This window comes from Motacilla alba, chromosome 7 (genome assembly GCF_015832195.1).
Source record: "Motacilla alba alba isolate MOTALB_02 chromosome 7, Motacilla_alba_V1.0_pri, whole genome shotgun sequence".
NCBI classification, from domain to species: Eukaryota; Metazoa; Chordata; class Aves; order Passeriformes; family Motacillidae; genus Motacilla; species Motacilla alba.
Genome location: NC_052022.1, coordinates 24185483 through 24199391, shown reverse-complemented (window position 1 = coordinate 24199391; position 13909 = coordinate 24185483). Strand labels below are relative to the sequence as shown.

Genomic DNA, 13909 nt, shown 5'->3' with positions numbered 1-13909 from the left:
CACACCACATCAAAATTCGTGAATGTCTCAGTGTAATTTTGGACTTTTACATTAGTCTCTGATTAAGAAGGAAAGGAGTTTAAGTTTGTTAAGTTTGCTAACATTATGGTATGAGTCTGTCTTTAGGAAGAGCTTGAGTGCTTCCAAATTGCAGCTTGGCATGTGTCTACCTTCCCACTGTGATGAGGCTGAAGGTTTCTCTTTTTTTCTGAGAAAAGATGGTGGCTGTATAAAACATATGAAATTGAAACTTTTTAATACCTTATTATTTACAGCATATTCTGATGATGAGTAGCATGGGCCAAAGCATATCTCTCAGAGTTTGTAGTTTGTAGTACCCATGCTATGTGTGGAGCTCCACTGTTGGTGAACATGTAGCATTTTAATTGGTTGTATCATGTAAGTGTACTCTTGTAGGCTAATTAGAGCATTTCTGATGCTCTGTGGACCTGTCTACAGTCAAGAAGCTCAAAGGACTCATGAGTTTTTGCCACAGTAAGGTAATTTCAATAAAACATCACACATTTTAAAATATGACTTTCCCACAAACAGTGTATGCAATGGTATAATGATAATTTTTAATGTATTTAAGATGGAAAATTTATCGGTATTTGATACAGTAGGAACAAATAAACATAATTTGATATATCTGTCTCTATATATGTACATATTGTCAATATTTCTCATAGAGAAATACCTTTCCCAGTGCCATCACTGGAACACTATTACAAAATCTGCCTCTTTTTCCCCACACTAGGTCAGATGTTGCTATATTGTACAACGATCGTTCTGTTCTTGAAAATCATCATGTAAGTGCTGCTTATAGACTCATGCAGGAAGAAGAGATGAACATCCTGGCTAATCTAAACAAAGATGACTGGAGGTAAGATTTGCTGTGACATTCAAAAATACTCCCAGTATTTAAAAATAACAAAAACCACCAGGCCTTCCCTGTGGAGTCTATTTTAAGAGTTGGAATTACAGGAAGTTGACAGTGGAAAGAGTGATGGATGTTTAGAGCCTAGGGAAGGCTGCTGTGGTGTTAAGAAGTACTGTTTGGGAGATTCTGTGTAATTTTCCAAGTCAGATTGTGCATTTATGAGGAACGGTGCTGGAGTGTGTGGACAGAGTCTCAGGTGAAATAGCTCTTTAGGAAAACCACAATGCTGCCTGAGCTGGTTTGCCTTTATCCAGCATAACCAGTGGGTTGACATCACAGTGCAGAGTCACACTCTGCTGCCAGCTTGAGCACTGCTGCTCCTGGGATCTCAGCATAGTCACGTCTTGGTTAAGCATTAAAAAATGAATTGTGTGGAGAGTCCAAAAAAAACAAAGGCCCAGAAGTGCTGCAGAGCACTTTTCTTTTTCTTCTTAAGTTTAGTGTAATTCCTGAAGAAAATTTGGCCAGCTGAAAGAATAAGTATCATAATTGATATATCACAAATAATAAGACCTGTAAGGCTAAAAGTCAAGTGTTAGAGTAAGACTCTCTCCGTTATTAAAAAGGAAATGTTATCTTTGTATATCGTTGGTGGATGCATATTGTATCTAAAATATGAGTCTTCTGTGTTTCTGTAAACACAGATATTATTCAATGGCCCTAAAAAAACCCCTTGCAGACAGGTGGACTGTGAAATTCAGAGAAATATGTTCTGCTAGGGGAAAGTCTCCCACTGTGAATGACGATACCATGAATAACAAAGCTAAACACTGCTTATTTGTATTTTCACAAAATTATACATTTATGAAGGAATATGTGAACATCAGATCATATTTTGTTGAGGTGTATATTTACAGATGGACTATTTTACATAGTAGATCTACATGTTTTTACTTATTTACATGATGAGAAAACCCCTAAATAAAGCATTTATTGAATGTGAGTCTGCTGGTCCTTTCTGGGTTTTAATTAATTATTATTGATTAATTATTAATAATTATTTATTGTTATTAATTATCTGTACCTGTTTTAAAATATTTTTTAAATCTATAATTTTAAAATTTAATACAAGTGAGAGAGGAAGCAATTTAAGCAATTTTTAGTTCTCTTAAAAGAATTCTTCTCAGAGGATACTCATTTAGATTTAGTTATCAGAAGGTTTGTGTTGTACATTTAGTTCTGGAGAAATTTCTCCAGAAGTAATTTGTAAACTTCATTGATAACTGTCTACACACATAGATTTTCAATGCCAACAAGACCCAGTCTTGCTCCTCTTTGAAACTATTTTGGGCCTGATAGTTTAGGGCCTGATAGGTCTCTGTGACCCTATTTTTGCTTGTCCTAGCTATTGAGTATGGAGAAGATTATTGTGCCAGTATGCAGCCATGAGAAACTCATATTCTGTCTTTTAAAATCATAAATTTAGAGGGAAAATTATTTTCAAATCTTCAGACATGTTGCCTTGAGTATGTTTTTTTGAAGTGGTGCTGTTTCATATTGCATCCTACCAGAGGATGCTTCCAAGTAGATAGGGGTTGAAATTCTTCAGCTGAATTTCAATCCAGGAGTATTCCAAGGATGGCTTGAAAACACTTATGTTCATCCCTAGTCCTGGCTTCTTCATCACTGGAGACCACCATAAATCAGTGTAGTCTGGGAATCCCTGCAGCAACATACAGTGGCTCCAGCTGATGGAAATCTGGCTGCCAGCTAGTACAGTTTATCCCAGTCATAACCTTCTGTTATGCGACTCAGGAAAAGAGTACTAGGGTGAAATGCAAATATTTGTGAGTGGAAAGAAGGACCTGGGATTTCCAGGTTGTGATGTTCCCATGTACTGCTCTGCTGGACTGCAAACAAAAGAAAGGGGGCAATGTGATAAGCTCTCTTCACATTTCTGAAGCACACTCTTCTCTGCATAAATTGTTTGGCCAGGTCTTCCCACAGCTCTTTGTCCAGTTCAGTTATGGACCATTCTATCTAAATTTTGTTGCATTTTATTTCTCTGTGGTTTTTGAACCTGTGATAAACTACCACATTCTTTTGGAACTTGCACAATCACACACTGGCTCTGTTTACACTCCTTTTAAATCTCTTCTCACTGCAACCTGACTATGTTTTCCTAGAAGATATTACTTTAGTTTTGCAAATTTTGTTTATATAGAGTACACAGGTTCTACTATACGCAGCCAGTTTGAAGGTGGTGAGGTTTGGCAACCAGAGAAAAGTAGAATTTATCATCTCTTTTTTGGGTATATTCAGTAAAATGTAGAAGAAATGTATGAATTGACTAATAAGCTCAAGAATCTAAACTAGGACATTCAGTTCCATGTTTTGTCACTTAGCTCAGCAATTACACTCTGCTCTTTGAAGCAAGCAGTAAATTCCAAAGTGCCTCTCTGTGCCAACCTGCACAACCTGTTTCAGTGTGGTACTTCAATTTAGAGGGTCAGTCATGGAAATGACAGTTTCCTAGTATTCATTTCTAATATCCAGAAATTCCTGTTGCCCTGTCGTTTCATTGTTGTAATGATGGAGCTGGTAGCCACTTAACAAAGACAATTTTTTTATTATTGCTGGAGTGAGCTTCTTGGATCTATGCTGAATTCATGCTGTTAAACTAACAGTTTTGAAGGTTGCACTGAATCAAGTTGGCAGTAAATTGAAATGATAATATGTTCAACTTTTCAATGTACTTCCTGGCACTGATTAATTTCTTTACTTCTGTCACATCTATTTTCTTTAGTTGCAGCAGTTTCATTTTTCAAAAATTTAACACTACTGACTATTTAAACTGAGGTTTTGCTAATTATTCTAGCAAAATGAAGCAAAATGACTGAAATTACTTTATAGTATTCAATTTTCTCTTTTACATGTTAACTTTAAGAAGATAAATGTGCTAATAAACTGCCAGCTTCAATTAAGTTTAAAACTTAGACTTCTGGTCTGAACTGGGAAACACTGCCAGCATTCTGAGGATGATGTCCTTTGTGGATAGTGCATGTGACATTCACAGCAATTTTTTAGTCTTTTCTTGACTCTGAAAATTTGTTCCAGTCTTTGATACTGTTTTCTTTCTTTCCCTTTGTACCCTTCAATAACTAAAGAGGGATCCTTGTTTGTCCCCCTTTCTCCTTTGATTTAGCAGGTTCCCAGTGTTCCAACCCCGACGTGTAATGTCATTGTAGGTGGTGGGGCAGTATTAATGTCTCAAACCACCCCAGTCATAAGGCACACAGTGATATATTGCCTGATTACCCAAAAAAAGGAGACAAACCGAACAGTATGTGTTATGTATAATGCAGAATGAACAACATTCTTTCACAAAGTCCCTTGAGATTCTTCTGTCTAGGGATTCCTGTAACTTGAAGATGAGGCTTATGTCTTCAGTTCTCACCTTGCTTTTGCTCATCTTACACTGTTCCTGCATTTTTTTATTAGTTTCCAGCTGACTAAATGTCTTTGTCATGGACAAATCCAGGTAAAGCTAGTTTCTATTTATTGGCTAACTACTTTTCCAAGAAATTCATGTGTCACTCCTTGTCTCTTTATTACATTGTTCACGTAATTTTTTCACATAGTCTTGCATCTATGTTTTTTAATAGTATCCTATCTGTAGGACGTGTGGCTGAGGAGGGTTGAGAAAGGATGCCAGCACAGAATAGGACAATTTACTTAAGTAAAGTGGAGATGGTAGACTCAAACCCAGTAATGTTCTGATATTGGGCCTGAAAGATTGCCATGTGCTGCATGTGAATATTGTTACCACTTCCCTTCATAGTATGACAACTATGTGTCTTTCTGGGTGGTAGCAGGTGTCTTTCTGGGTGGTAGCAGGTGTGTCTTTCTGGGTGGTAGCAGGTACCTGTATTATCCTGAGTGTGTCTTTCTGGGTGGTAGCAGGTACCTGTATTATCCTGAGGCTTGTAGCTGGGGACTGCCTAATGAGGACTGGGAGAGATTTCTTTCCAGAGGTTACCTTTGAGACCAGCTGAGGTCTCCTGTGATGTGAAAGTTGAGACAGTCTTTTTTCCCTGGGAAGCAATTTGGTAGTGGGATCAGTCCAAGATTAACCTTCTGTGCAGCAGATGAGGCATTTGTAGCTCTAGTAGAGCTTTATCTGCCATTTCCCCGTCAGGTTTCAATTTTCCATCCTCTGATTGTGGTGGATATGGGCACAGGCAGTTAACAACTGCAGGAGTCTCTCTTTTGCTGTTAAGCAGATTTTTAGTGGCCTGAAATCTTCAGGAGTGTATGACAGGACAGTGCTATACTCTTTGATTCTTAGTCAGATGTTATAGATAAGAATTAGGGGTTTTTTTCTGCTGCCATGACAATATGAATAAACTGAAAGTGTGGTTTTGCTTCTCTGTGTGTGTCTGCCTAGTAGAGGTGAGGTATCTTGTGAGAAGGGGTGAACTTATTTCTGATTACTCTGAAAAGTTCAGACATTGTATGTTCCTAAGAAAATTGCCCATAAAATTCCCCAAAAATAAGGAAAGGAGAAGTAATAATTAGCTCAGTCTTAAAAACAACAGGGTTTAACAATGGAGAGCCTTCCTTTCTCTTCTAGCATTACCTGGGGCTTTTTGTTTTGTTTTGTTGTTTTTGGGGTTTTTTTTGTTTTGCTTTTATTTTTTAATGGTTTTGACTGTTTTTGAAGGGTACACTTTCAAAGCAATTTGGAGAAGGAACAGTTGGGATGCAAAATAATTAGTATCTTATTATCAGGTCAGATAAGGTAAGGCATTTTCTAAACACAAGTTGCTATGGCTGCATATTATTGAGTAGAAGTGAGACCATTGAGATTTTATCCAGTTACATTAAAGCAAATCAGGAATATATACATAAAAATCAGTGACAAATATCTGCTTAAATATGTAATTAATTTGAATCAAAAGAAGTCTTGATAGTCTTTATAACAAAATATTCTAATAGCCCTAAAGAAAACTGCAAATTATCTCTTTAAAGCATAGTCCTTTGAAAAAACTGGCATGTTTTTTGATTTACTTAAGTCAAACGTATGAATACAATATGAAAGATCAGTGAGAATTACTAAAGTAGGATTTTACTGTTTTATGTGATACTTGGATGTCCTTAAGATTGGGGATGTGCTCATGAAGATAGATGGTACATAATGAAAGGTTTAATGTGGGAAATTCCCCATATACACCTAAGCACCACTTGTCCTCCTAGGCCATTTAAAAATCATATAGAGAAAACCCACTGGATTCCTACATGGCATATATATGATCCTGCTACATCAAGGAGACAGAATTTTTTAAGTCAGCAATTATTATTGACAAAATTAGTTAAATTTTCTATTCAAAATCAGAATTAAGTTTCTTACATGATTCATGTTTTATTAGTTTCATATTGATTTAATAGAAAGCTGGACAAGCCAACATCTCTAACCATAGTACCAAGACAGAGATAAATTATTCATCCCAAACTTGTTCTGATTCTTAATTAGGTATCACAATACTTTTGGAATGAAAGGTAGTTCATCATAATGATCTTATATTGGTGTAACATTGATGGTATTTCAGGTATAATACCTCTTGATTTTCTGAGTGTTTCCACGGCCTTCTTCCTAGGCTTAGTGTTATGCACACTCTTCACTAATATGAGGGCAGTAAAAATGTATCCTGTTGTGTGGTGGTAAGCCCAGAGAACAAGTTGTTTTTTGAATACTCTACTGCGGGAAAAAATAAGGAATGACTTATAATTGGTGAGAGAACTGCATGTAATATTAGTTTATGCACTAGGAAATAGGATTTACAAAATAGTGTGACTCTGAAATAATGACTGCAGAGTACATTTTCTGAGGTACATTGCTTTCACAGAATCCCTTTAGGATACAATATTCAAGTTGTTAATAATTTATTTAAATGCTTTTTAAAACATAATAAAACCCATGATGTTGTTTTGAAAGTTATAAATTAACAAATACTGCTTAAACAAATGTACCATACATAGAATAAATGAATTTTAATCAGTCATTTTGCTTTTAATTGTTCTTAGGGAGTTGCGTAGCTTGGTCATTGAGATGGTCTTGTCTACAGACATGTCGGGTCATTTCCAACAAATTAAAACAATGCGACACACTCTGCAGCAGGGACAGGGGTAGGTTATTTTCCATTCTGTTCATTATCTGTAGCCTTTCAATGAGCTCATATTCAAGAAAAGAATTTAAATAGTTGCTTTTGTTTTGAGATAATTGGAGCATGTCCTTGAATTGACAGGGTAGACAAAGCCAAAGCCATGTCTTTGATTCTACATGCAGCAGACATAAGCCATCCAGCAAAATCCTGGGAGCTGCACTACCGGTGGACCATGGCCCTGATGGAAGAATTTTTTCGACAGGTGCCATTTTTAAAATCCTTTAATAAATCTAGTTCAAGAAGCAATGGTTACATGATTGAATATTTTCTTAAGTCTACCAGCAAGGTTGCTGTTGGTTGTGATTGACAGACATAGTCAGTAGTATATATTCTTTATTCTTCATACATACCACTGACATTGATTCAACTTTTATGTGTGTGAATAAGACAAAATGGTTATAGCTCTCTATCTATTTCAGCTGATATCATTATTCTGAGTGTTGTAGTGGTTTTTTTCCTTTCAATTATAATATAACTTGTCAAGCTGTTTTCATTCTGTAGACAGAGATTTATATATGCTTTGAATTATAAAGAAGTACCAGAAGGGTAGAATGAGAGAAAATAGGAAGAATTCATGTTCAGCAAAGAAGGCAAAAAGTTGTCTTCATTCCACATTTCAGAAAGCCCTTCTATTTCTTTTCTTTGCTAGTATTTGCCAAGCATATGTCACATAGATCTGAAGGTGTTGCTTTCATAACAGCCTGATCCAAAGCCAGAGATTAGACAGTACCATCCTGTTAATGCTGTGACCCTATACCCTAAACCAAAAATGAAGACATACCATTGTGAAAGCCTTTTCATTTCTGTGAGGTACTGAATTCCAAGAGAAAACCCAGTAGATGTTGGTGAGGTGACACTGCTGTCGTTTTTTGACTCACACCAGCAGGTGAAAGTTTCTTTCCTTTCTCCGGAGGGAAAATACTCTCCCTGTAACCAATATTTGTGACCATGCACATTTTCAGCATAACAGTTACTGAAGTACAATTGATAACCAAAGTCCAGTTTAGGTATGACAATTTCTAGAGTTATGCACAGATTTTGAATCAGGGAACACTCTATGTCTTGCTCAGCTTGATTGTCTTAGTTTTGCTATGTGTTGACATTTTCAAATCAGAAGAGTCACACTGGAAAAAGGGGCCAGAGAATAAAAAAGGAAGTATGTGAAACAATGAGGTTGTTAGACTCATCTGCCATATGAGCTTCCTGCTCAGGTCCTGGAGATGCTTCATATGAATTCTCAGTAGGGAGCATTGGGCATCCTTGACTCTAGACTTTGCACTGGGGAGGCAGATTGAGGAGCTGGTGCCTTAATATAAATAGTGTATGGATTGAGTTTTATGGAAATAATAAGCAGTCATGAGTTTGTGTCTGCCTCTGTCAAGGGGAAATTTTGAGGATTTTGAACTTGAGAGCAAAAAGGAGGAGCAGATTGCCCAATAAAAGGGTCATAAAATGACCAACTGTAATAACATTTTAGACACAGATAGACAGGCTAGACAGGGCCCTTGGGACAGTGAGGCAATGTGTCCAGCCAAGTGGAGGTAGCATTAGCAGTAAACAGTACCACACTGGTCACTGAATGCATGGAACCAGCTAATGTTTCGGTTATTCCTTTATCTATTAATTAGAAGAAGTAATTGGATCCCAAAGAAGCTGCTCAAAAAGTTGAGAAGGCATTTATTTAACAATAGCAAGTAAAAAATATACATTTTTTACATTACATACAGTGTATGCAACTCAGCAGTGTAAAATACCAAAATCTTCCAGGCTGCAGGGGAGAGTATCAGAAACAGAATTCTTTCCATGTACTGCTAAGGACAAAGTGTGTAGAGTAGTTTCAGCGCTTTTAAAGTGTGATGAAGTATCAGCACATATATAAATGCACTGAGCAGTGTAGACACTGTAGGTCTCCTACTTCCTGCATGCACTGGCTTGTTGTGCATCCTCTGGTCTGTTATCTGAGCCTGTGTGATAGAAATCTCTGGGACTTCCAAATCCATGCCAGCCTAGATGAAGTAGTCCAAATGTATATGAAACCCCTTAATTCCTCCTCTTCTTTTCTTTAAAGATACTTCTGTGCCTTATGGGAAAAGCAGTAGGTTCTGAAAGAAGCTGATGCAAATCCAATGCTCTCACAGGCAGCTTTCAAAGCAGTGAGCACCAGCAAAAAGATGAACATTCACCTTGACAAAAACTTTGTTAACTACTGCTAAGGTTTAAAATATGTGTCAGTGTTAACTTCAGGAAAAAAAGCCCAACAACACTTTAAGTTTAATAGCAACAGCTACAGAAAGTATATTGCAATACCAAGGAAAATCTGAGTTACTTGTTTAAAATAGAAATACAGCCACCCATCTCAAATCCCTAAAAGTAAAGAAATACATAGTAACTCAAAGAAGTACCACAGTGCCTATAGCAATCTACTCTCAGTCTGAATAGATCCAGAGACATTAAAAGCAAGTTAAAAAGTGAGTTCATGGCTGGGACAAAGATTTTTTTTTACTGTTTGATTTGTATCTTTTTTTTAGATCTCATTAAATTGTAATGACTGGTTTGATATCAGTTCTGTGACCATTATTACAATTTACAGCAGTCTCAGATTAAAATGACACTTTAGTATTAATTGATATTATGTTGATTGCAAAGTTATTAATAACTGGGGTAAAGACCCACTTGAAAACAAACAAACAAACAAACCAACCCAATAGGGTAGTTAGAATTACCCCAGTTTATACAATCTTACCATCTGACCCCTGTATTTACATGGCGATGCCACTCCCACTGCTCCTAGTTGCAAGTGTTCATGTGTTCTTCCATGCTCTGAGTTCGAATTATTAACACTTCAGTATAAAATTTAATGGCCTTAGTGATAAAGCCCTCCACTTTCACATGAAATGCAATCTGTGTGTTGCATCTGTTTCTGTGGCTGGATTGGTTTTACTGCTTTTATGGTTCTAAACCTTTCCCAAATATACTTCAGTGATACATGATAAAAAGACTAAGGACGGTTAATACTGCCCCCTTCATCCATCAGTTTACATTTTCCCAGTTTTCCCTGGGAGAATGGTATGTTCCTGCAGTGCTCTCCACTGAATGATCATCTAACAGCACTCTCCATGACAAATATATAGGTTTATTTGACTTGCAAGGCTAGGTTTTCCTATATCTATAATGTCAGTGCTTCTGGCAGCCAGGTTTGTCCAGCAACACCAATTATAACCTCCTTTGGAAGATGTCTCTTCAGGGTTTTTTTTTTGTTTTGGTTTGGTGGGGTTTTTTTGTGCCACAGGACTTTTCTTTTGAGGTTTTGCAAATCAGTTGGTCTACCATGCTGAAAATGGAGGCACACCGTCCTGTCTGTTAAGACCGTTGCAACAAAAAAGACTCTTCTAATCTGCTAAGTGCTGAAAAAATTTCAGAGCTAGGTTGTACAAATCATCCTTGTAATGAAACTGAATTTGTATATTTTTGTGGCTTCAGCAGCAGAAAGACATGCCTGCTAGTTAGAATAAGTTCAAGTCAGTTCATCCACTTGACATGAGTAAATCCATTGAAGGATTTTTACATGCTGGATGAACCAGTGTAATAGAAGGAAACACTCAGCATTTGGCATACTATTACAAACACGTCTAAGTATCTCTAGTCCCATTACATCTGGATCAGCAGAACTAAATTGTGAATACGAGGACTTCATATATTTTAAATCTCATTGGCAGATGCCTTGCTGGGGAGAACTTGCAGTAAGCTTCTTTACATAAAAGTTGCCAAAAGTAAATCAGAATTTAGACAGTCAGAATTTGAAGATTTGTCTCTGACTTGTTTTTATTTAGGAATATAAATTAATGAAGTGATCTTGAATAAATACTAAGAATATTCAGATTCCTTTGTCTTTCTGTCCCTCCATCAAATATATGCTTATAATATTAAACATTGTTGTTTACAGGGAGACAAGGAGGCTGCTTTAGGTCTTCAATTTTCCCCACTCTGTGACCGCAAGTCCACTTTGGTAGCTCAGTCTCAAATAGGTAATGACAAACTGTGTTTTTCTTTTGTTTTTGTCAGTGTATGAGCATGTAAATTCACAAAGACACGTCATTTACCCATTTTGAATTTTAAATGTTCAAAATTCCATCATATGGAAGGTATTTCTTTGCACCTATCTGTTCTCCAAACTCCTGTGCTTTTGCAGCAGAATGGTGCTGGCCTCAAAAGAACATGATGTAATTCACCATATGCGAGGGAGGGGTGGGAGAGGGATTAACCAAGATACTGGACATAAGCCCAGCTTCTATTGTACACACTTTAGAGTATGGCAAATCATGTCCTCAAACTGCTTATCTCTTGCTTAAGAACTCATCGGTCTCTCTCTATTATAATCTGAAAGTACCAGTTTGTAGATGCATCTCAACTTAAAGCTAATTCATAAATCAGCCCTCTGGACTGCAAGTAAGCCTGTCAGTGTCTCAGGGTCAAACGACAGAGGGTCAAGCCTCCCTGGGTCGGTCACTTTTCGTATCCTTTATTCCATTTCACTGGGAGTTTGAAGCCAATATGCTTAAGCATCTTATCTACTGCAGGAGAGAAGCTGGATTCTAGACTGACTCCCTGTTGCTCATCTTCACGCTGTGTTGCATGGTTAGAGCAGGAAGACATCTGGAAATCCATTGCTAGCTCATGTTTTAACATATTTTTTTCTGTTAAGTGCTCAGTAGAGAATAATGCTTTATTCTCTCACTGTGTCATTCCATACCATGATGAGCACTTTAGAATGTAAAAGACATTGTTCAGAGCTGACATCTCAGAACTGTGGGATGAATGCTGTCTCCTAAGGATATTACTTGTTCTCTTCACTGATTTGACAGAACCCTCCTACATACTGTGAAATAACACTTTACCTCCACAGAATAATAAACAGCAATTTGAAATATTAACTCCTTGGCAAGAAGCTCCGAATGGTAAAAGAGACAGCACGGCTTGTAGCACTCTGGCTCAACAGTAGCTTCCCTTCTATTCAATAATTAATACTCATTTCAAATGGTAGGTGTGTTCAGCAGTGCATAAATTTACAAGAAAAAAGAATGAAAAGCTGTAATTATTAATATCTACTTATATCTATGCTGCTTCAGGTATTTTTTGTTTTCAATTGTGCTTTTTTCTTCAGGAATATACTAGTGGTATCTAGTATATTGAATTGGGACTGCAGCTAGAAAATAAGCCCAATAGCAAGTATCCATTTTTAGATTTGAGGCTTGTGGAAGCATAAAACCTGATTTTTCTCTATTTTTCTTCTTTAGGTTTCATTGATTTCATAGTAGAACCAACATTTTCTCTTCTTACTGATTCAATGGAGAAAATTGTTATGCCTCTTATAGAGGAAGCGACAAAATCTGAAAGTCCTGCATTTGGGACCCCCAGGTATGAATACACTGCTTTGTTATTAAACTAACGTAAGCTCACATAGTAATCATAATAATGTGATTCTCAGAGTTATCTCGGTTATTTGAAGCTGGGGAGGTAACAAACAGCTGTGCAGTATTGCCACCCTGTGGGGCTCCATTGTATTTGCAATGTGCTATTTTATCCCATTGACTGAACAATCAATTGTACATTTAAAAAGGCAAAATCCAAATAATGATCAGAATAAACACATACAAGCCATGAAATTTATTCTACATTTTAAATATAGTCTTTCAAAGAGGCTATTGAAATTTCTGTACCTATAAGGCAAAGTAGCTACAACAGTGTAATTTGAGTGGCTTCTTGCTGAACGTGTGGTTGAATAATCAGACACTGCCTTTACAAATACTGCCTCTGTTATCATATTTATATTTCATTTTAAAACTGTAATTCAAACTTTCACTGAGGTTACTAAGTGATAACTCTGCAAGGCAGTTTTTTATTTGTTGGGCATTAGTTAGATTTCAGTAACAAAGGGTGAACCTAGCACTTTCCTATATTTTGCTTACTAGAAGCAAGTAGGAGTTACTAGAAGTAGGTGTTTATGATGGTGTTCTTAGTGTTTTGGGGAACAGTGGTAAACTAAGGTATTACTAATAACAAATTTGTTTACATACTCCTTCACAAATGAGTGATTAGCAGCTGCAAATGATTAGAAGCTTTAGGCTTCATTTTTGGTTGATGTTCATGACTGAATGGCTAATGAAAAAAGGTTTATGATCCAGCAAAACTTCCTCATCTGAGATGGAGGATAAAGGGTTTTTTTCTTTGTATGGGATCAAGTGCCACACTTCTGAGGAGAGTGTATCATGCCTGTAGCATGATACAGAAAAGTCTGAGCCAGAGAAATGCGCACACACTACTGCATGGACACCATGAAATGGTGCCTGGAAAACATTAGAATTATGGCAAATTCTTTCCATTCTGTCCCCTTCAACATCTCTGGAGCACATGGAAATTACAGTTAACTCTTCTTGTGAAGTTCTTTTTGGTATGTTCACTGCAATTATTTTCTGATTAATGGAAACTCATTTGTATGCATATTAACATCTGTCTGTGGTACCAATGAGATAAACCATGCAGCAAAGTTGAATAAACAAAATCTATTAAGACATGAGTACCTGCACAAGGTTGGAAATAGGTCTTACTTTTAATTCTAAGAAAAAAAGAGCATTCATTCTTTTTTTTCCCACCATATACATATATGGATAATTTCACTTCTGCTTCCCTGTAGGTGTAAAATAGCTGCAGTCTCTATTTAGTGGATTGTAAAGCCACTCATATCTTTCTTTGTCTACACTTGAAGCTTTGTAACTTGAAGAGAATTTTCAGCTCAAATTTTAAGCAA

The 13909-nt window shown here is 36.7% G+C and overlaps 1 protein-coding gene across 7 annotated transcripts in view; it reads left to right on the top strand.

The window, feature by feature from the left end:
- The window catches only part of PDE1A (phosphodiesterase 1A), a 148416-nt gene that overhangs the window by 114285 nt on the left and 20222 nt on the right, over window positions 1-13909 (top strand). For all 7 annotated transcript variants that reach the window (XM_038141803.1, XM_038141796.1, XM_038141799.1 and 4 more), the window contains 5 exons: window positions 758-883; window positions 6965-7066; window positions 7186-7306; window positions 11048-11129; window positions 12399-12519. In XM_038141803.1, coding sequence (XP_037997731.1) covers window positions 758-883; window positions 6965-7066; window positions 7186-7306; window positions 11048-11129; window positions 12399-12519 — 552 coding nt within the window. The remainder of the gene's footprint in view (window positions 1-757; window positions 884-6964; window positions 7067-7185; window positions 7307-11047; window positions 11130-12398; window positions 12520-13909) is intronic.